Source organism: Coenobita brevimanus, chromosome 91 (genome assembly GCF_032717465.1).
Source record: "Coenobita brevimanus isolate Jiangsu-jjx chromosome 91, ASM3271746v2, whole genome shotgun sequence".
In the NCBI taxonomy this organism is placed as follows: Eukaryota; Metazoa; Arthropoda; class Malacostraca; order Decapoda; family Coenobitidae; genus Coenobita; species Coenobita brevimanus.
The window spans coordinates 8,832,607-8,856,875 of NC_137044.1; the positions used below are offsets into that span (position 1 = coordinate 8,832,607).

The following is a 24,269-nucleotide window of genomic DNA, read 5'->3' on the forward strand; positions in this document are numbered from 1 at the left end:
AGGGAGGGGTTTGGGGAGTGGAGAGAGAGAAACAAGGGGTACTGGTTGGGGGGGGAAGGAAGGGAGGAGGAGTGATGGAGACAGCGGAAGGGCAAGGGAAGGAGACGGCGAGGGGGTGGAGAGGGAGTGTATTTAGAGCACTGTATTAATAATGGTTATATAAGTGTTATATGAATGGTGACGAGTCACGTCGCCTAACCACCAGAGTGACGATTTATTCATATTACTAACATTTATATTCAAGTCATGGATAAAACTTCATAGCGACAGAGGAGAAAAAGGAGCTCATTTAACACTTTTATATTGATTACTTTCCACGCTCTACCTACAGACATACGATTTTCAGCATTAGCGATGAAATGTGGATGATGGCAGAGCATGACTGGGAAGAGAGATGGATGGGGAGAGAGGTCAGAAAGGGAAGTGATTTAACTTGTAAAACAAAACCACATACTAGCAAAACATGCACTCTCAGTTTCTATATTTGTTCAGTGTGTATCTGACATCGTAATTAATGTTTTCTTGCAACCTCACCTTTAGGACTGCAAATGTTCTACAACATTTCATATAATACTTGCTGACAACATCTGTCCAGTCCAAATAATCCTGCATGTCTGTGTCCGTAATGAAGAATCTGCATACACCAATGTCATACATTTCACCATTCATCCATCCATCATCCAATCCTATGTTGCCCCATGAGAAGCATAGGAGCCTGTGGCTAGGCAAATTGGTCCTGACATTTAAGATGAGAGTGACCAGCTTCACTCATCCCTGAGTGGCATTCTATGAGCACTAAACGCCAACCACCCCTTAGATATAAACCCACTTAGGCTTGATCCAATTGGAGTGCCTTAATTACCCCTTAAACCACCAGGCGCCATAATTTGGTTATATTGTTACCATCCAATGCAGTAAATGGTTTCCTGGTGTACAGGAAACCATTTGGCTTGTTACGCAATGTAGAGTCACCCATAGCCAGAAGGAAGAGGAAGAAGTTATTGTCCCACCTACTGCAGTTCAATATTATCATTAGGGAATGTGTCCTTAACTTATCTCCAAATACATTTCTTTAATATTAGCCATTTAAACCATACCTGTCAACTCTATCTCATACGGTGTTCCCAGATTAACAGGCTCATATCATGCAGGCTGAAAGAGATGAACTTCTACTGTTTACTGTACATACATACATATATACACCCATACCCTGATATCCGGCAGTGTTGTGTACCAGTGGGAATGTTCGGTCAGCAAGTATGTCAGATATCGAAGCAATTTTCCCCATAAGATACTGAAGAAAAGTCAGAGATGTGTTCGAGACCCAAACCCAAACTCTCATATACCATACGCAGTCAACAGAGACTGACACAGAAACGTTTTTGTTTTCGTTTTTAAAGGCTCCAACATGCTTGCATGTGTTGGCCTTGGTCACCTAATGGCGGTTCTCCACGCTGCATGATCCATTGCAGCCTCCCTGTTCAGTCCCTTAACCCTGATGTCACACTTAATGACCTCGTCCCATGTCTTTCTCGGTCTACCCCTCATAACCCCACCCTCAATATTAACACTTCTCACCCTCCTCACCCAGTTATCATCCCCCATCCTCTCCACATGTCCAAACCATCTCAGTCTACCTCTCCTTATCACAACACCAATACACTCCAATCCCATCCTACCTCTCAACTCTTCCATTGTAAACCCAGCCCCTCCAGGCCTTGGACGCAGGGACGCACTGCACATCCACCTAATCATTGTCATTTCTGTACATCTGAGCCGGCGAATATCTTCCTCCTTCACTGCCAAGGTCTCACTACCATACAGCATTACACTCCTAACACATGCATGCATACAAAGACCCCTTAGCACGTAGGGAGAGTCCTTTCAATGTCAGGAGAGGCAAGAGCTCCCTGAACTTCTTCCAACCACTTCTCACCCTAGCCACAGAGCTAGCTCCAGCCCCACCTCCAGCACACAACATGTCTCCCAAATAACAAAACTCTTCCACACACTCAAGAGATTCACCAGCAAGTTCAATCCTTTCACATCTGACAATCTCCACCTGCTCACCCCGGCACGCCGTGCACATAAAATCAGCATTATCTCGCAGTCTACCTCTGATACCACTACATCTCTTATGCACCCATTTAACACACACACCACACAAGATGGACTTACTTCCCACGCCCTTGTGGCAAACTGCACATGGCCACTCTCCTTCGTCTTTGACAGTACCGCCACCAACCCTAGTTATCATCACTTGTTTTATCTGCATTTGCCCTTAAACCCTTGTGCCCCACTTCCTAAACCTTTCCACTTCCTAAACCTCCACTTCCTCTCCACTTCCTAAACCTTTCCTCCGCCTTCCTTTCGTTCTCTGCAATCAACACTAAATCATCAGTATACAACAACTCCCACGGGAGTCCGTTTCTAAAGTCATGTGAAAGGGCTTCAAGTACCATGATAAACAACGTGGGACTCAAGACCGACCCCTGATGCACACCAACATTCACGGAAAACTCATCACTCAAACCTCCACTCACTCCTACGTGGGTGCGAGCACCCACACACATAGCCACAACCACCCCAACCAGCCACTCCCCCAAGACAAGCCCTCCCACCGCCCACCCCACCTCCTCTCTAGGGACTCCGTCAAAGGCCTTCTCCAAATCAACAAAAACAAAATAAAGATCCCCCCTCCCACCAATATATTTTTCCTGAAGCTGTCGAACAATGAATATAGCATCAGTGGTCCCCCTACCTGGCACAAACCCAAACTGCATCTCATCAATATTCGCTCTTTCTCTAATCATACCTTCTAAAACTCTCTCCATTACCTTCATTATCTGATCTAAAAGCTTTATACCTCTATAATTTCCTCTTTCCAGGGCATCACCCTTCCCTTTATACACATTTACAGGTACACTCTTCAGCCAGTCATCTGGGACAACACACTCATAAATAATCCTATTTATCAGGTCAGTGACTAAACTCACCCCTATATCGCCTGAGGCCTTCAACATTTCTGCAGTCAATCCAGACACACCTGCTGCCTTCCCCACCCTCATCCTGCCTATTGCCTCACTCTTAGTAGCAGTATCAATCAAAGGCCAAGGGCCAGACACTGAATCTGCTGGCTCCAAACCTTCCCTGTCCCAGTCAAACTCCTCATTCAACAACCGGTTATAATGCTCTCTCCATGTATCTTTAATATCCTCACTTCACCACTACCCTTCCTTCATCATTCTTCACACACTGCTCACCTATAATATCCTGATTATCCCTCTTCACTTGACCTGCCACCCTAAATATCATATTTTTCCTTTCCCCATGATTTAGGTTATCAAGTAATAGTCTCTGTGACTCAGACTTTGCCCTGTATACCTCTCTTCTAGCCCTACGCTTGGCAGCCAAATATTCCTCTTTGCTACCACCCTTCTTCCATTCCTGGAAAAGCATTCTTTTCTCCTTAACTGCAGCTTCTACACCCTCATCCCACCACCATGTTACTTTATATCCTGGTGGTCCTCTTGTCCAGCCGCATGTTACATCAGTAACTCTCAAGAAATTGTTCTTGAGGGCTCTGTACTGTTCATTACCAAAGGTAATGTTATTATCCTCATAAACAATACTGTTGCTAAAAAATGGCACATCAAACATCATACACAGGAGTGTGGGGTGGTGGGACAGGTGGTGTTCAACACCACATCAGGGCAACTGAACAGCCAGGCAGGCTGCTGGCAGTGTGCCAAGCAGGGGTGGGGAAGGGCAGGTGGATGGGGAGACAAGCAGGGGTGGGGAGGGTGGGTGCACAGGGAAGGAGGCAAAAAAGTCAAACAGCCCAACTAACCCTCCATAGCCTCACTCACTCACTTACCCACTCACTCACTCACTCACTCACTCACTCACTCACTCTCACTCACCCACCCACTCATCACTATCACTCACTCACCACTCTCACTCACTCACCACTCTCACTAACTAACTCACTCTCACTCACTATCATCACCCACTCACCACTCTCACTCACTCACTCACTCACTCACTCACTCACTCACTCACACGTCTTGAGAAACAGACAAATAAGGACAGTAATAAAAGACAGGATGTCTGGATGGAGGAAAGTAACAAGTGGAGTCCCATAATGTTTCTGATTTATGTAAACAAGGTAGATGGAATGAACAGTTATGCATGTCTGTTTGCTGACACTGCAAAGATCATGAGGAGAGTAGAAGTTGAAGAAGACTGTAAAATGCTGTGGGAGGACCTGGATAGGATTCACGATTGCAGCCGGATGTGGGAAATAAAATTCAGCGCAAAAATGTAAAATATTGGGAGTGGGTAAAAGTACCAAGAGACCATCACTGAATTAGTTGATGGGTTATGAACTAATCCCAAAAACGAGGGAAGAGAAGGACTTGGGAGTGCTGATCCAGGGTAATATGTCACCTGAAAAACACATTAATGTAATCTTACAACAGAACACATCCTATTACTGTCTCTCCCCCATGCTTCAGCATTTCACCACACACTTCTGCGAGGCTTGGTGAATGAGTTTGGAAGAGTGTGTAAGAAACGGAATCTAAAGGTGAATGTAGGGAAGAGTAAAGTTATGGTCTTCAAGGGAAGTGAAGTCAGTGAATGTACAGTGAGGTTGGCTGAGGAGGAAATGGAAAATGTGAGTGCATTTTTGTACTTGGGTAGTGTGATGAGTTAGGATGAAAGTTTAGAGGATGAAGTGCTTGAAAGGGTACAACGGGGAAGAAAGGTTGCTGGTTCCTTGAAAGCAATGATAAGAAACAGGAAAGTGCGCATGGAAATGAAAATGCTACTACATGACACTATTGTGATACGAACTCTAATGTATGGAAGTGAAGCTTGGACATTGTTGAAGGGACAGAAGTCAAGAGTGAGAGCAGTGGAAATGAATTATTTGAGAGGAGCATGTGGAGTCACAAGGAGAGACAGACTGACAAATGAGGAAGTGAAGGAGCATTGTGGTGTGGATGTGGATGTGATAGGAAGCGTTAGGAGAGACACAGTGAGGTGGTTTGGCCATGTGGAGAGGTTGGAGAATGAGAGACTGATGAGGAGAGTGTATGTGACTGAGGTGGAGGGGGAGAGAGGGAGGAGGAGGCCAAGGATGAAGGGATGGAGTGGAGAGGTATATGAGAGAGGGGGGTGTGAGCTGGGAGCAGAGCAATGAAATGGCGGGGGACAGGGCGACTTGGAGGCGATTTGTTTGTGGCCACCCTTACGGGATTATGGTGTCTGGCAATAGATAGGTAGATAGATATAATCTTTTGACTAACATAAGAATTGCATTTCATTACCTGGATGAGGAGATGAGGAGAATATTGATAGTGGCCATGATCTGCCCCAGGTTGGAATATGCAGCAGTATTATGGTCCCCACATAAAAAGAAAGATATAAACAAGATCGAGAGAATACAATGAAGAGCAACCGAGGTGGTCCCTAGCCTGGTAGATCTGTTGTACAGGGAAATGCTGGAAAAGCTAGACCTGCCTTCCTTAGAAGAAAGGAGAGAGAGGGGTGACATGATTGCAGTGTTCAGGGCCAAGATGGGAGTAGAAAAAAGAGAAGATCTATTTGTATGGGATGGGAGAGTAACAAGAGGACAGGAATGAACTGAAAAGCCATGTTGCTTGAAGGATATTAAGAAATATAGTTTTGCATGTAGATGCATAGACTTGTGGAACAGCCTGGACAAAGAGATCATCCAGTTCAAAAATTTAAATGAGTTCAAAACAAAATTTGACTTATTAAGAAACAGAGACATGACCCCACAAGCGTACCTCATTTCCTGTATATCACACTGCAGGTAAACTAGGTACACACACACACACACACACACACACACACACACACACACACACACACACACACACACACACACACACACACACACACACACACACACACACACACACACACACACACACACACACACACACACACACACACACACACACACACACGCTCATGCACACACACACACACACACACACACACAAATGGGAGACAAGCAGGGATGGGGGAAGGGAGGGAGACATGCCTGGCAGTGCTGAGTGTGGTGGGGGGGAGAGGAGGGCCTGGGGGAAGGGAGAAGAGAGGGGATGGAGAGAGAAAAGGAGGACTGGGAAAGCCTCGTTTCAAACATGGGAAGAGGCGAGGTGTCAGACTGGAGAGGCAGGGTGTTGGACTAGTGAGGCAATGGACATTCCAACTGTTTAGATTGTGGGAATGTTCCCCTATTTCTTGTGTTCGGTATAGCGAAGTGCCGGTTATCGATGTGACATACAATGGGGTATGGGTGTACACATCCTTACATACATAAAAATGGTGTCATGCTTCTCTCAAGGAATCCCTGTATTGAGGTTGGTTAGGGTACAGCTGATGTTTTTTATTAAATGAAAACTACACCAAGTGCCAAAACCAGCTACTGGTAATTACTTCTTACCAGTTACTGGAAACTGCTAATTTTTAAAAAGTAGCATAAGTAATAAGAGTTTGTAATATGGCTGTTAGTGAGAGTTGGATGTGGAGGAAAAGGGATGAAAGAGTAGAAGAGATCTATAAGGACAAAGTAACCTCAAGACTTCTACTGTATAATGGTCATTCCCTGTTGGGGAGTTCACAGTGAGACAGAGATACATCACACAGTTTTCTCCACTAGTAACCAGCAAGCAAAGTAATGATAAAAAGTACAAGTTTATATTTAAATTAGAAATGCCTGTGGACAGTAATATTGATTTGAGTAGGCATGTGTGGTCTGGTTAAATGAAATTATCAGATTTGGTTTATAATTTCTCTGTAGATCCTCTGTGCATTGTAGCTACAGAAAATTCCATTCATAATTAATTGATAACTACAACTGTGAAGGCAGCATCTTGACACAAATCTTATAACAGTGTTTGAAGATTCAGTTCCTGTTCAGAGCTTTTCCTGTTTAATTGATTTTTTTTTTTCCTCAGTTGTTATTCCAGTAGTTGTAAGATATTAGGTATTTTGCACATTCAGGTTATGTTACCAGAAGCAGTAAGTATTTTATATGGAGTTATCACTGTCAGCACAGTAATGTCTTGTTTTTACAATACTGTATTCTGGTTGCTCCAGTAGGATTTTATCCTGCTTTGGGGATACGTTTCTTGGTAAGCAGGTTAGAAACTATTCATTAACATCTTCATCATTGTTAGAACAATCTCATTTCATTGTGGCTATTGTCAGACCGTCTTAAACATTTTAGTGAAAGGGTTATGCATCATTAATAAAATCTAAAGATTCACTCACGTTAAAAGGCTTCCTTGTCATTCACAAAATCATCCTTCCAGAACCAGAAAAGAAGTGTGAATCTGGACAATTCCAGTGCAAAAATGGAGAGTGCATTCCAATGAAATTAGTGTGCAACAAGGTGAGCGAGTGTTCTGATGACTCTGATGAGCCTCTGCACTGCAATGTGGATGAGTGCGCCAAGGTGGAGCTGCACCAATGTGGTCACAAATGCATTAACACAATCATCGGCTTTGAGTGTGCCTGCAACATTGGATACAAGTGAGTGCAGTGTTTCTTTGTTTATTGGCTAGTTTATCATTTTCATTTTTGAAGGCTCTAACATGCTTGCACGTGTCGGCCTTGATCACCTAATGGTGGCTCTCCATGCTGCTCGATCTCTGGGAGCTTCCTTATTTAGTCCCTTATTCCTGAGGTCACACTCAGTGACCTCATCCCAGGTCTTTTTCAGTCTACCTCTTGCAACCCCTCCCCTAACATTAACACTTCTCACTTTCTGCACCCAGTTATCATCCCCCATCCTCTCCACATGCCCAAACCATCTAGGTCTACCCCTCCTCATCACAGCACCAGTACACTCCAGTCCCATCCTACCTCTCAACTCTTCCATCATAAACTTAATCCCCCTCAAGCCTTGCACTCAGGGACACACTGCACATCCACCTAATCATTGTCATTTCAGTACAGTTGAGCCTGCGAATATCATCTTCCTTTACTACCCAGGTCTCACTACCCTACAGCATTACACTCCTGATACATGCCACATTCAAAGATCCCTTAGGACAGAGGGAGAGCACTTTCAATGTCAGGAGAGGCAACAGCTCCCTGAACTTCTTCCAACTACTCCTCACTCAAGCCACAGAGCTAGCCCCAGCCCACCTCCAGCACATAACATGTCTCCCAAATAACAAAACTCTTCCACACACTCCAGAGACTCACCAGCAAGTTCGGTCCTTTCACACATGGCAATCTTCACATGCACCCCGACACACCGCACATTTGAAATCAGCATTATCTCGCAGTCTGCCTCTAATACCACTACATCTCTTGTGCACCCACTTATCACAGACACTGCACAAGATGGAATTACTTCCCATGCCCTTGTGGCAAATCACATATGGTCACTCCCTCTCATTTTTTGACAGTACTGCCCCTAGTCTTAGATACCATCACTTTTGTTTTTTCTGCATTTGCTCATAAGCCCTTGTGCCCCATACCATCTCTTCATTTCCTAAATCTTTCCTCCACCTTCCTTTCATTCTCTACAATCAACACCAAGTCATCAGCATACAACATCTCCCACGGGAGTCCATTTCTGAAGTCACTTGAGAGGGCTTCAAGTACCATAATATACAACAAGGGGCTCAAGACTGTCCCCTGATGCACACCAACATTCACAGAAAACTCACTCAGAACTCAGTTCACCCTTACCTGGGTGCAAGCACACACATACATTGCCATAACCACCCTATCCAGCCACTCCTCAATCCCAAGTTTTCTCATTGTCCACATCACCACCTTGCTAGGGATTCTGTCAAAGGCCTTCTCCAAATCAACAAAAACAAAGTACAGATCCCTTATCTTTCCTAGATATTTATCCTGAAGCTGTCGAACAATGAATATGGCATCAGTGGTCCCATTGCCTGGCATAAACCCAAACTGCATTTCATCAATATTCACTCTTTCTCTAATCATACCTTCTAGAAGTCTCTCCATTACCCTCATTATCTGGTCTAAAAGCTTTATCCCTCTTTAATTTCCTCTTTCCAGGGCATCATCGTTACCCTTGTACACATTTACAGTTACACTCTGCAGCCCATCATCTGGGACAACACACTCATATATAACTGTATTTATCAAATCAGTGACTAACCCCACTCCCGTATCTTCTGAGGCTTTCAACATTTCCGCAGTCATCCCAGACACACCTGCTGCTTTCCCCACCTGCATCTTACCTATTGCCCTGCTCAAAGTAGTTGCATCAATCAAAGGCCAAGGGCATAATACTGGATCTGCTGGCTCCAAACCTTCCCTTTCCCAGTCAGACTCCTCATTCAACAACCGGTTGTAGTGCTCTCTCCAGGTGTCTTTAATATCCCCTCTGTTCACCAATACCTTTCCTTCATTCTTCACACACTGCTCACCTAAGATATCCCTATTCTGCCTCTTCATCTGGTTTGCCACCCTAAAAATCATATTCTTCCTTTCCTCACTAGTTAGGGTATCAGGTTAAAGTCTTTGAGATTCAGACTTTGCCCTATAACACCTCTCTTCTAGCCCTACACTTGACAGCCAAGTATTCCTCTCTGCTACCATTCTTTCTCCACTCCCAGAAGAGCCTTCTTTTCTCCTTAACTGCAGCGTCTACACCCTCATCCCACCACCAAGTAACTTCATGTCTAGGGGAGGCCCCTTGTTCATCCACACACTGAATTAGTAGCTCTCAAGAGGTTGTTTGTGAGGGTTCAGTACTGTTCATTAACACTTCTATGAACGACTCCCTGTTCAGCCACCACTTTATTCATCTCACTGTAGAAAGCATCCCTTACTGCATGGTTTGAACTTCCATATTTTCCTCATAGGTGCATAGGTCCTCATTTTTATCAATAACAATAACTATGTTAGGTGGTAATCATATAACGGTATTGATGCCTGGTGATTTAGTGGGTTACGGTACATCAACAGAAAGTGGCTCATAAGAGTTTCACCTGAGAGGTGGTTGGAGTTTATTGCTCACATGATGCCATTTAGGGGAGAGCAGCTGATCAGCCTCATTCTGAATGGCTAAAATATGTAGGATGTGCCCTAGCCCATACACTCCTAATAGGGTAAAATAAATAGGCAGTCCCCAAGCCCCTACACTCCTAATGGGGCAATACAGGATTGGATGAAAAGATAAGCAGCATGATTTATCAATCGATATCATTATCACTGTCCTAGCACATTTTCCTTCTGTAAAAATGGGATGGGAGGATTCAAAAATTGAAAAGAAAACACATAAAAGTAGGGGAACGGTCAACAGAATGCTTAATGAAATGGCCACCCAGTTGTTTACTTGCCACTTATTTTGTTATGTTTCATTTCAGTTTGGAAAACTTTGTTCTTGCTTGCATGTGCCAGCTTCATTCACTTATAGTTTTCCGTGCAACATAATCTCAGGCAACATCGCTTCCATCCCTTAACTGTGAGGTCATTTTGTAGGGCTTCATCTCAAGTCTCCCTAGTTTTGTCTCTTGCTGTTGTTCCTTGTCCTTCACATTCACACTCATAGATCTTTCACCCAAATTTTACACTCCCTTCTCACTCCACGTGGCTGGACCATCTCAGTTTTCCTTTATGCATCACGTCACTAGTGCTTTCAATTCCTAGCTGATCTCTCAGCTGCTCATTTATATTTTTATCAGGGTGGCAGATGGTGGTGTCCATCATCTACTCACTTGATGTGGTGCTACCTACTTCCTGTCTTCATATTTCTCCCATCCTTCGTGTCACTTTTTACTACTCCCCTTACCACTCCAGGTGGTTTTCCAGTGAGTGACATTCCTAATGGTTTCCTGTAACTCAGGATGATATCATTTACAACACTGGGTGGTAACCATTATAACTAAATAATGGAGTGATTTGGAGACTACAAGAGTGCCCCTGTTAAAAGAGTGGAGATGCAAATGTGACTTTCGTCTTGAAACCAAACTTCCATACGCCTCCCTGTGCCTCTTTATGGTAAGGCGCTGTCTGCCGCAAAGGAACATCAGTCAACTGCATGGGACAGCCCTGCAGGGGTGATTGCATGCTTTTGGTTGATGTACCTGCTCAGGCAGACAAACTGAGTTTAATCAACAATAACAACAACAACAACAACAACAACAGCAGCAGCAGTTAACATGATAGAAAAACTTTCAGTCACATCATGAGGGTGATTGTACATTATCCTGAAAATTAGCACAACTTGATTATGTGTTTGTAAATTACGTAACTGTTGTTGATATTTGGTGTAATCCCATTTTGGAGATACACTACAGTTCTTTTCATACCTTAAGTTGAGGTACTAAACTGTATAAAAACTTTATTTTGTCTTATATTTTTCTTAGATTAACACTTAATATTAAGTAGGTTTTGTCCATATGAGAGAAAAATATGAGTGTACTGTATTACAGTATATTAAATCGTGAAGAAAATTTTTTTTAATATTTTCAAGATGTGTTCAGTACAGTATTACCCAGCAACATGAAACACTCCCATGTTTCCAAGTTCTGAATAATCATTAAACATTTCTGTTTACAGGTTGATGCCAGATAAGAAGGCCTGTGATGATGTAGATGAGTGTGTGGAGGTCCCTGGTGCTTGCTCCCAGAAATGCTTCAATACACCTGGCTCTTACAATTGCAAGTGCCATGACTCCTATTATGACCGTGAACCAGATGGCAGAACTTGCAAGCGACGTGATAACACTGAGCCATGGGTCTTTTTCACTAACAAGTACTATGTGAGAAGACTGACCACAGATGGATCACAGTACCTATTGATGCACCAGGACCTCAGGAATGTGGTGGCAATGGACTTTGATATTAAAGAGGAAATGTTGTACTTCTCAGATGTCACTGCAAAGATTATTTATAGAGCCAAAATTAATGGATCTGAAAAGGAGGAAGTTATTAAACATGATAGCCATGGCCTTGAGGGTTTGGCAGTGGACTGGATTGGCCGTAAAATTTATTGGTTGGATAGACATAGCAAGCAGCTGGACGTTGCTGAACTCAATGGTACAAATCGTAAGACACTGAAAGCCAGTGGTATAAATGACCCAAGGGCAGTAGCAGTTCACCCTGGTATCGGTTATGTTTACTTCACAGACTGGCATCTTCAGACATATATTGGCCGTATCGGCATGGATGGGTCTAACTTCTCTCGTGTTCTTAGCTTTGATGATAAAGTTATTTGGCCAAATGCCCTTACCTTTGACTACTTTGCTGACAGAATATACTGGGCTGATGCACACCTTGACTATATTGCATATGCTGATTTTGACGGGAGAAATCGGCATGAGATTATAAGAGGAAGCAAAGTGCCGCATGTATTTGCTATCTCGGTGTTCGATGACTATATGTATTGGTCAGATTGGAACTTAAAAGCCATACTAAAGGCCAACAAATTCACGGGAGATGAATTTGAGTTCCTGAGAAACACAACACATCGACCATATGACATTCACGTATACCACCCTTTGCGTCAGATAGATTACCCCAATCCATGTGGAGACAACAATGGTGGATGCTCACACCTCTGTCTGTTGTCGCCAGTAGAGGGAGGAGTATCATATACATGTGCCTGCCCTGACCAATTCTTCTTAGATTCTAGCAACAAGACCTGTATAGCCAATTGCACAAGAGGACAATTCCGATGTTCTGGTGACGATGATAAGTGTATCCCAAATTACTGGAAGTAAGTACATAATGTATGGTATATTCACTGTTCTAGTTAGTTGATAAGGGGGAGTTGGTAAACCCCATGTATAAAATGCTAAAGTATGCTTTATGATATAAGAAAATATTAAAGTATATTGCCTGGGCTTATGAGTGAATATTAATTTCTTCTGTAATTTGCATTAAAAGTGTTTTCATACTTCTTCATTGATAGTACTATATTCCAAGAGTGGCTAATAAGTGTATGGTAATGCTTATAGCAGAATTCTATTGATTTATTTAATGATACATAAATTATGTCTGACAGATGTGATGGTGAGAAGGACTGCGCTGATGGAACTGATGAACCACCTGGTGATCTGTGCCCTGAGCGCAAGTGCCGTGCTGGCCACTTTCAGTGTAAAGACGGCCAGGGATGTGCTGCTCCAACCCAGCTTTGTGATGGCCAGACTGATTGCCCTGATGGGTGAGACATGATTACTTTGTTCACTTTAACTGGACATCATTCCTCTCCCTCCATCTTGAATGTTGAGTTTAAGCAAGCGATTAACACTAGAATATGATGCTAATCAGGAAGTGCCACGAAAAGGATGTAGTGTCATTATATTGTCTTATTTTGCTATTTAGCGACTGGAAATAAGCTGCAAAAGGATGAAGATGTCTGCTAAGTTAAGGTGAATGAGCTGTATAGTTACCATCAAAATATGTGCAGATGGTTAGGCTTGCGAGGTAGTCAGGATTCCGTGGGCTTGAATGGTGCGTGAATAACTGCCTGGATCTTTTTCCCATGCATGTGTTTGATAATTTTCCTTCTTTTATGCTTTCTCATTCCTTTTTTGGGGGGGTCCTTATTTCACCCTGTCCTTAAGTGAGGAGATGAGGTCAGGATAAGGATGGTTATGATGATGATGTCACTAGATTGATTTTATTTTTTGTCAAATAAAGTACAGGAGCAGTAAGGCACAGGAGTGTGTCCTGCTGGGGAAAAAGAATTCATGATATAGGACTTATTACTTTTGAGAGTTATAATTTAACCCATAGTAGTTATGATGGTTATTTACAGTACAGTATAATCCAGTTAACTGGGAAAGTTGGGAAATTTACTTTTCTGGTTACAGAGTTTTCCCATATATCTGATATTTACTCTTATCATCATCATCATCATCCAGACCTCCTTTCCCACCTTAGGGCAGGGTGAGGAGTAGCAATCTCCAGACAGCCCAAATTTGCCCAATCCAGTGGGCCACGCTTCATTCGCTCTCCATTCAAGCCCCCTGGAATCCTGGCTCTATCTGATACGCCAAAAACATTCACCACATTCTGTAGCTTCACATTAATGTATCTGATACATACATAGGCTATATCATTGCAGTATGTACACTACCACTCGTATCCAGGGCCACACTAACATTTATCCATTTGAAACAACCTCATAAACTCACCCCATAGACGTACATGTTATTGCAGTGTCTCGCAGTAGTGCAAAATGCACACAGTAAGTCTATTTTGTTGAATATTATTATTTTATTCATAAAAACAAGGAAAATTAAACTAAAGAAATCTTGAGCATTATTGGTGAACTGATGATTTGGAAAGAAGTGTTGTACAGTAAAATTATCACAACTCCCGTGCTCACAGTTGTGTAAATGATCGTGGCTCACCCATTTATTTCTAACCTGTTTGCCGTCACTCTTACCCTCACTTGCCACTCAGCTGTATTGCAGATATAATAAATGACTACAAATTGCAAGCACAGTAATTTTGTCAAACAAAATAGATGCTTCATTTCTCCCCGCTATATTTTATCATTTCTGCCAATGCAAATGCATTCTAAGATGATGTCATCTTAGAATGCATTTGTATTGGCAGAAGAGATAAAATCTAGCTGATGGAAGTGAAGCATCTGTTTTGTTTGACAAAATTCTGTGTTTGCAATTTATAGCTATTTAGGTAAACGTACGCTTTACATGAAGCAGCAGAAAGACTTTACCAATTCAATTCATATTCCTCCAATTTGTTTTCTATTTATTTCTGACTCTTTTCAGGGTGATAAGTTACCTATTCCTGCTGAAAAATTTCCCACCGTTTTTATCATCACTGTTCCTAATACATACCTACAATTGTCTGACTTATGCAGTGTACTCAAAGGTGGTTTTTATTTCACAACTTCCCAACTGGATGCTAGGTTAGGCTAGGTTGGGTTGGGTTGGTTTGGGTTGGGTTGGGTTGGGTTGGGTTGGGTTGGGTTAAATTAGATTAAATTATTAGGTACAGTTAAGCTAGGTTATGTGAGGTTTAGTTAAACACTTAGGTTAGGACAGTCACATCCTCCATTACCCTGCAAGTTGAATGAATTGACACAGCAGAAAGTAGCTAAACAATAGGGAAACAGATTTTGCATGAAACGTCTATTTACCGCCCCAGAAATAATAAGAAAAATATAACAGACTATCAAGAAGAAGAAGCACTGATTTGGTAAGGTGTTTCTACTGTTTCAAATAAAGCATATGTTTGTTTACCATTACAGTACGCTCGCACAGTACATGTGATCACAGTGCGCGAATCGTATAGTACACAAGTGACCAAAAATCATAACCATAAAACTTTGAATGCGCGAGTTTAGCCCACAGTACGCGTGGCAGAGGCATGGAGTGGCCCAAAACCGCTATTTTCCCAGACTACATGACCCCCCTCCCCACACAACACACCCATCGTGACTTACATGCTCGTGGGGAAGGTGCTTAAGAGGAGTTACAGTAAGATCTCACCAATAACGACTTTGACAGTAACGTTTTTGGTAATAACGGTAAGTTAGAATAGATACCCAGTTTCTACAATAACATTTGGATTCACTTGATTAATGGTTATTTCGCAAATGCCAAGTTGTTATACTGCAATACGTCCATAACAAGATGCTGAATGAAACAGACAAACAAGAAGAGATGAAAGAAATTGCCGAAAATGTTAGCAGTAGCAAGGAGGAGATGGAGGATCCTCCCCTCACCACCTCTCTTGACTCACCTGCCGCCATCCCCTCCACCACCACTGCTTCACCTGACTCACCAGCTGCCTCCCCCTCCACCTACACAGCCCCACCTGACTCACCTACTTCACCTGGCATACCTGCAACTTACACCATAATGACTGTTGCTGCGCTCTGGAAGAAATATAACATTCGACAGGCTGTAAATTTCTTCGTCAAAGCCTGGAATAATACAACACTGGCAACCATTAAACACGCGTGGTGAGGCCGGGGCTGTGGGGGCACTCTAAGTGTGTTGCTGCACCTTGGAACCCCTGCTATTTAAGTCCATCAGGCCAGCCATCTACTGTTTTTAAGGTGACTGACCATATTTTTTTATTCCAGCTGTATCTATAGCATATGTCTTAAAAATTTTCACTTGTTATTTTTCTAAAGTTAAAAAAATATTAAGGTTTGAGGGGGTCCCACCCATATGTTATTATTCCCATAAGATTATGTGTTCACAATACATGGAATCACAGTGTGTGAGGTTGTGGACCGCTCATCCACTCTCGCACTGTGCGAGCATGCTGTATTTATTACATTATCTACAAAGCAACTAAGTGGTGAGTGAGTGGTGGAGTGACGGTAGTCAGGTGAGAAATAAATGCGTGAGCCACAGGCGCTTACACAACTGTGAGCATGAGAGTCTTGATAATTCTACTGTACAACACTTCCATCCAAATCATCAGTTCACCAATAAATGCTCAAGATTTATTTCTTTAGTTTATTTTTCCATACTTTAATGAATAAAATAATGAATAATATTTAACAATGAACTTGCCAAGTACTGTAAGATACAGGAAGCTCGTGGGTGGTCAGAGTCGGTTCATTAGGCAGAAAACGTTACCGTTAGCTACCACACATTTTCAGACATTGAAGAGTAAACCATTTTTCAATTGATTTATTCATCTTGCTTTTCACAAAAAACTCCTTGAGCATCAGTCCCTGGGACTTGACATCGTAAGTCATGAAATTTCCTAGGTTAAAGTTTATGTTGTATAATGTTCATCATTTTCAAGACTGTTGCATTTGTCCAGCTTCTGTTTGAAGGTGAGCACAATGTGCTTAAGATTAGTTTGCACTTTAACCATCACTAAGTGTACAAATCACTATCACGACAGGACAACACAACAGCTAGTGTGCTTGTCTGCTGACTGGGGGTGGTAAACTGACTGGTGATTTGTGGAAGTATGGAGGGTTACTAAATTAGAGAGGGGGAAAGAGGGGAAGGTGGTATGGAGGGCTTGGAAGGGTATTAACTAGGAAACGACCTTGACCGGAAATACTCTCACTTCTCATCGCCCAACTTCACGACTTCACCCAGTCTCACATGACACGTGACTACTGTATCCTGTGCAGGGGCAGGTAGTCAGAGTGGTAGACAGGTATATCTTTATTTATATATTTGCCTGTGCGTGAATTTTCCTTGTTGTCTGGTAATTCCATTTGTCGGGATACCGGATGGTTGGGATTGTACCGTACTTTCTTTAGACTACCAAAGCTGGATTATTTCATTTACCCTAGGAGGGCCATTTATGATTCAAAGGGTCCTTACTGCTTATGTACTGGGCTCTTGAAATGGTTTTGGTTTACTTAAGTTTCTTTCCATTGTTCAGACAGCTGCTGATTGATGTGTATTAAGTTCAAATGAATACGGAATTCAATAACTTTGTTATGGCTAAAGACATTATAATACATACTGTGTTAGTATTTCATGTGAAAATTACCAAAGCAAACATACTGTAATAATTTTTAATAATTCAGAAGAACAACCAAAGTCTAGCGTGACTTATGATAGCACTGAACATGCCAGTGTGATAAATTTCATACTAGGACAGTATTTGATATGAGTCACAAACAAGTTTTCATGTTTGGTACGTAGTTAGCTTCATTTTGAGTGTATGTAATTAAAAAGCCAGATGTAGAAGACTCTGAAAATTGGCTTAGTCTTGTAACTGACTGATCATGCCATATTATAGAGTTGGGATCATAATGTGAAACTAGTCATTTTCATGAGTGTATGTAATTAAAAAGCCAGATGTAGAAGACCTTGAAAATTAGCTTAGTCTTGTCACTGACTGATCATGCTGTATTATAGAGTTGGGATCATAATGTGAAACTAGTCTTGAAAGTTATCATATTTCAACATGCAGAAAACTGTGTAGTGCATTATTTATTTATTTATATATTTTCATTACTTTCAGGTCTGATGAAAGTAACTGCCAGATAGAATGCACTGAGTTAGAATTCAAGTGTAAGACTACTGGCAAGTGCATCAACATTGCTTGGAAATGTGATGGAGACAAGGACTGTCGTGATGGCTCCGATGAAGAGGACTGTCGTAAGTAGAGATAATACTTTCAGATCTCTAGAAATCTAGTGTAGTGTAGCTGCGTATTCTTAAATGAGACATTTGGTGGAGTACTTGTTCAGACCATCCAAAATTTGAAAGTATTCATCATCATAAAGTAGAGCGCTTATGTAAAGAATTATTTAAAAGTATCCACCTACTGTACTAACATTACATTGTGTATCTTTTTTGCAAGAAAATTGAGGACTCCTTTCTCCTCAGATAATCGGCCATGTGATCCAGAAACTGAATTCCATTGCAAAAATGGAAAATGCATTTCAAAGCAGTGGTACTGTGATCTGGACAATGATTGTGGGGATCACTCTGATGAACCTGCCTTCCTGTGTCGCCAAAAGAAGTGTGCTGATGGTTGGCGCAAGTAAGGCCAAACTGATTCATTCATTCATTTTTAAAGGCTCCAACATGCATGCACGCGTAGGCTTTGATCGCCTAATGGCGGATTTCCATGATGCTCAATCTCTGGCAGCTTCCCTATTCAGTCCCTTATCCCTGAGGTCACATTCAATGACCTCATCCCAGGTCCTTTTCGGTCTACCTTTCGCAACCCTACCCCTAACATTAATACTTCCCACTTTCTGTATCCATTTATCATCCCCCATCCTCTCCTCATGCCCAAACCATCTCAATCTACCTCTCCTCATCACAACACTAATACACTCCAGTCCCATCCTATCCCTTAACTCTTCCATCATAAAGCTAGGCCCCAGAGGCCTCGCACTGAGGGACGCACTGCACCTATACTAAATCATTGTCATTTTTGTACATTTGAACATGCTAATATCCTCTTCCTTTACTGACCAGGTCTCTCTACCATACAGCATTACACTCTTAACACATGCTGCATATAAAGATCCCATAGCACAGAGGGAGAGCTGTCTCATTGTCAGGAGAGGCAACAGCTCCCTGAACTTCTACCATCCACTCCCCACTCTAGCCACAGAGCTAATCCCAGCCCCACCTCAAGCACATAACATGTCTCTGAAGTAGCAAAACTCTTCCACACACTCAAGATTCACCAACAAGTTCAATCCTTTCACGCCGCAAAATCTCCACATTCTCTCCCCAGCACACTGGACACATGAAATCAGCATTATCTCACAGTCTACCTCTAATACCACTGCATCTTTTATGCATCCACTTATCACAGACATTGCACAAGATGGAATTCTTTCCCACTCCCTTGTGGCAAATTGCACATGACCAGTCTCCCTCTTCTTTTGCAGTACCACCACCAGCCCTAGACACCATCACCTTTGTTTTATCTACATTTACTCATAAGTCCTTGTGCCCCATACCATCTCTCCACTTCCTAACTCTTTCCTCCACCTTCCTTTCATTCTCTGCTGCCAACACCAAATTATCAACATACAACATCTCCCACGGGAGTCCATTTCTGAAGTCACATGAAAGGGCTTCAAGTTCTGTGATAAACAACAAGGGGCACAAAACTGACCCATGGTAAACACCAGCATTCACAGAAAACTCATCACTCAAAGCTCCATTCACCCTTACCCGGGCGCTAGACCCAAACCAGCCACTCTTCGATCCCAAGTTTTCTCATTGCCCACTTCACCACCTCTCTTGGGACTTTGTCAAAGGCTATCTCCAAATCAACAGAAACAAAGTACAGTTCCCTTTTGTTTCCTAGATATTTTTCTTGAAGCTGTCAAACAATGGATATGGCATCAGTGGTCTAGCATAAACCCAAACTCCATTTCATCAGTATTCACTCTTTCTCTAATCATACCTTCTAGAAGTCACTCCATTACCTTCATCATCTGGTCTAAAAGCTTTATGCTTTTATAATTTCCTCTTTCCAGGGCATGAACCTTCTCCTTGTACACATTTACAGTTACATTCTTCAGCCAATCATCTGAGACAACACACTATAATAGACTGCAGTGTAACACTTGCAGTAATAATAATACTTAACTTTAATCATGATCACTTAACACTAAGTCACATGCACACATTTTTTTTTCATTTAGTCAAATTGCAGTTTTCATTAACACACACAGACACTATTTGGTGACTTTGCCAACACTACTCTAAGTGCTGGCTATCTGAAGAGCTGTAGAAGCAGAATCACTGCTGGAATCAGAAGGAGGGATAGGCCGACACTTTGGCATAGGCTTAAAGAAGTCATGAATATTCACCTGCTTCTGCTGCAAATACTGGCGACAAATAACCAAGCCTCGCAACTCCCTTACACGCGTATAAAAATTTTGTGCTTCTGCACGATCAACATAATCCAGCCAAGAACATCCATTGCTTTACGAACATGGGATAATTTGTATGGATTCTTGCATTCAGCATCACTGTTCTCTACCCCGTCATCATCATCATCTCTCTTCCTAGCCACGGACTCAGCAATTTCTTCTTGTTTGGTGATGATACCCAGGATCATCTGCATCTATTTCAAGCCACAGGATGACATCATCTTCATTAATATGCTTCTCACCGACTTTCTGCATAACTTCAAGATAATTTGAGACTTCAAAGCCAGTGAAATCAGGCAAGCAGCAGACTGGCAGCCACACGTGCACCTGGTGCCACCTTTGTCCCCCCTACCTCTGCATCTCTTCCTACTTACATACGTGGTCTCAGCCTGAGTATGTTTTACCAAAGATTCCGTCTTCTAAAAGTTCGACTTATGAAGGGTTTACTGTATATGTGTGTGTGTGTGTGTGAATTTACCTATTTGTAGTATACAGGAATTGAGCAATGCTCGTGTTGTCCTGTCTCCATATGCACATTTATCTAGTCTGCTTTTATACACACATGAATGTTTTTCTCCTGCACCACCTTTTCGTCTAAGTTGTTACAAATATTTATGAATTTACCTAATACCTGTAAACCTAATTGTGATATACACGAAATGTGCTATGCGCGTGGGTTCCCGTTGCTGTTTCTCAGTAAGTCAAATTTAGCTTTAAATTCGTTTATGTTTTTAGACTGGACGATCTCTTTATCGTGATATACGCAAAATGTGCTATGCTCATGGGTTCCCGTCACTGTTTCTCAGTAAGTCAAAGTTAGCTTTAAACTCGTTTATGTTTTTAGACGGGACAATCTCTTTATCCAGGCTATTCCATAAATCTATACTTCTTGAAAGAAAGCTATATTTCTTAATATCCTTCAAGCAGCTTGACTTTTTCAATTTCATGCCATGTCCTCTCGTTACTCTCTTATCCCATACAAACAGATCTTCTCGGTCAATTTTGTCTACTCCTATCATGGTCCTAAACACTGCAATCATGTCTCCCCTCTTTCTCCTTTCCTCTAAGGAAGGCAAATCCAGCTTTTCCAGCCTCTCTCTGTATGACAGATCTGCCAGACTGGGGACCATCTTGGTTGGTGTTCTTTGTATTCTCTCAATCTTGTTTATATCTTTCTTTTTGTGTGGGGACCACACTACCGCTGCATATTCTAACCTAGGGCGGATCATGGCCACTATCAATTTTTTCATCATCTCCTCATCCATATAATGAAATGCTACTCTTATGTTAGTCAAGAGTTTATACGTCTCTCTAACTATCTTGTTAATGTGTTTTTCAGGTGACAAACTATCTTGGACGAGCACTTCCAAATCTTTCTCTTCTCTCATTTTTGTGATTAATTCATTACCCAACAAATAATTCAGTGATGGCCTTCTGGTACTTTTACCCATTTCCAATATTTTACATTTCTTTACATTAAATTTCATTTCCCACATCCGGCTCCAATCATGTATCCTATCCAGATCCTCCTGCAGCATTTTACAATCCTCCTCAACTTCTACCTTCCTCAAGATCTTTACATCATTAGCAAACAGACTTGCATAACTGTTCACTACATCTACCATATCATTTACGTAAATCAGGAACATTACTGGCGCCAACACCGAGCCTTGAGGGACTCCACTTGTTACTTCCCTCCATCCAGACATCCTGTCCTTTATTACTGTCCTTATTTGTCTTTCTCTCAAAAAGTCTCTCATCCATTCCAGGAGTTTCCCCTTCAGTCCTCCAATATATTCTAGTTTCCACATTAGTCTCTTATGAGGTACCTTGTCCAAGGCCTTCTCTAAGTCTTAAGTACACACAGTCCACCCAACCATCTCTCTCCTGTACCACGTCAATCGCTTTTGAGTAAAAGCTCAACAAGTTGGAAACACATGACCTTCCACTTCTGAATCCAAACTGGCATTCAGCCAAAATATTCATCTCTTCCAGATATTTTATCCATCTGTCTTTGAGGATTCTCTCACACAATTTTGCAACCATGCTGGTTAGAGACTCTGGTCTATAATTCAGGGGTTCTTCCTTGTTTCCTCCCTTATAAACTGGTACCACATTTGCCCTCCTCCATTCTTGTAGCACTTTCCCCTCTTCCAGAGAACACACGATTAGACTGAATTTTATCTGCCACTTGTTCTCTGCATTCCTTCAGTACCCAATCAGAAATTCCATCAGGTCCTGGGGCTTTCCTTACATCTTGAGTTTCCAGTAATTTATACACTTCTTGTGTCTCCACTTTTATATCTTTTATCACTGGTACATGTCTGATCACTCCCTCCCCTTCCAGAGTAAGAAATTGTTTTGGAAGGAGGTAAAGAAAGTAAGGCAGTGTGAAAGAGGAAATAGTAGGGGAGTGAAAGATAGAAATAATAGATTTTTGGTGGAGAAGAGAGAGAGATTGAGGAGATGGAAGGAGCTCTTTGAGGATTTGTTGAATGTAGAGAGTGGCAGCAGTGCGAGTATAAGTGGTTGGGGAATGGCTGGAAGAAGAACAGATGAGAGGAGGGAGGAAGAGATCAGTAGGGTGGAAGTAGTGGAAGCAATGAAGAAGATCAAGTTGGGAAAGGCCCCAAGAATTGATGGAGTGTGTGGTGAAATGCTGAGGTATGAGGGTGAGATTGTTGTGGAGTGGATATGGAAGTTGTGTACATTGGCTTGGGAAGAGGGAAGGGTTCCAGAGGACTGGAAATCAGGTATAATTGTTCCTTTATACAAAGGAAAAGGAGAGAGAGAAGTATGTGGTAACCATAGGGATATTTGCCTTCTTAGTGTGACTGGTAAAATATATAGCAGAATTCTCATTGATAGGGTTAGGCATATGACAGAGGAGCTAGTCGGAGAAGAACGAGGGGGATTTAGGAAGGGAAAAGGGTGTGTAGATCAGATATTTGTTCTAAGATGTTTAGAGAGAAGGGAAAGAAAGTGTATGCTGCCTTCATGGACTTGGAGAAAGCATATGACAGAATAGATAGGCAAGGTATGTGGAAGGTATTAAGGATATATGGAGTGGAGGGGAAATTGTCGAGTGCTGTGAAGAGTATGTACGATGGAGCTAGGGCTACGGTGCGAGTGGATGGTGGGCTGAGTGAGTTCTTCGATCTCAATGTGGGACTGAAACAGGGTTGTGTGATGTCTCCATGGCTGTTTAATATATACATGGATGGGGTTACAAAGGAGGTGCAAGGTAGGGCAGTGGATGTGGGGGTGGCTCTAATGAATGAGGGTGAGATGTGGAAGATTCCGGTGTTGCTGTTTGCTGATGATACAGTATTGTTGAGTGAAGATGAATGGGAGTTGCAAGGTTTGGTGAATGAATTTGGGACAGTGTGTAGGAGGAGGAAGCTGAAAGTTAATGTAAACAAAAGTAAAGTTATGGTGTTTTGAGAGGAATGAAGTCACAGAATGTACAGTGAGGTTGGATGGTGAGGATATGGAGAATGTGAGTGCATTCAAGTACTTGGGTAGTGTGATGAGTAAGGATGGAACTTTGGGGGATGAAGTGCATGAAAGGGTACAACAGGGAAGGAAGGTTGTTGGTTCACTGAAAGCAGTGATAAGAAATAAGGAGGTGAGTATGGAAGTTAAAAAGTCACTGCATGATTGTATTGTGATCCCTACCCTGACATATGGAAGGAAGGCGTGGACCTTGCAAGAGGGGAACAAGTCAAGAGTGAGAGCAGTGGAAATGAGTTACTTGAGAGGATCATGTGGAGTGACATGGAGGGACAGGTTGACGAATGAAGAAGTGAAGGAACGTTGTGGGGTGGATGTGGATGTGGTTGAGAAGATTAGGAGAAATACACTGAGGTGGTTTGGACATGTGGAGAGAATAGAGAATGAAAGACTGACTAAGAGGGTGTATG

The 24,269-nt window shown here is 42.2% G+C and overlaps 1 protein-coding gene across 4 annotated transcripts in view; it reads left to right on the top strand.

The window, feature by feature from the left end:
* The window catches only part of mgl (low-density lipoprotein receptor-related protein megalin), a 729,243-nt gene that overhangs the window by 665,132 nt on the left and 39,842 nt on the right, over nt 1-24,269 (top strand). For all 4 annotated transcript variants that reach the window (XM_080281751.1, XM_080281752.1, XM_080281753.1 and 1 more), the window contains 5 exons: nt 7,353-7,572; nt 11,593-12,750; nt 13,039-13,197; nt 17,961-18,097; nt 18,329-18,485. In XM_080281751.1, coding sequence (XP_080137877.1) covers nt 7,353-7,572; nt 11,593-12,750; nt 13,039-13,197; nt 17,961-18,097; nt 18,329-18,485 — 1,831 coding nt within the window. The remainder of the gene's footprint in view (nt 1-7,352; nt 7,573-11,592; nt 12,751-13,038; nt 13,198-17,960; nt 18,098-18,328; nt 18,486-24,269) is intronic.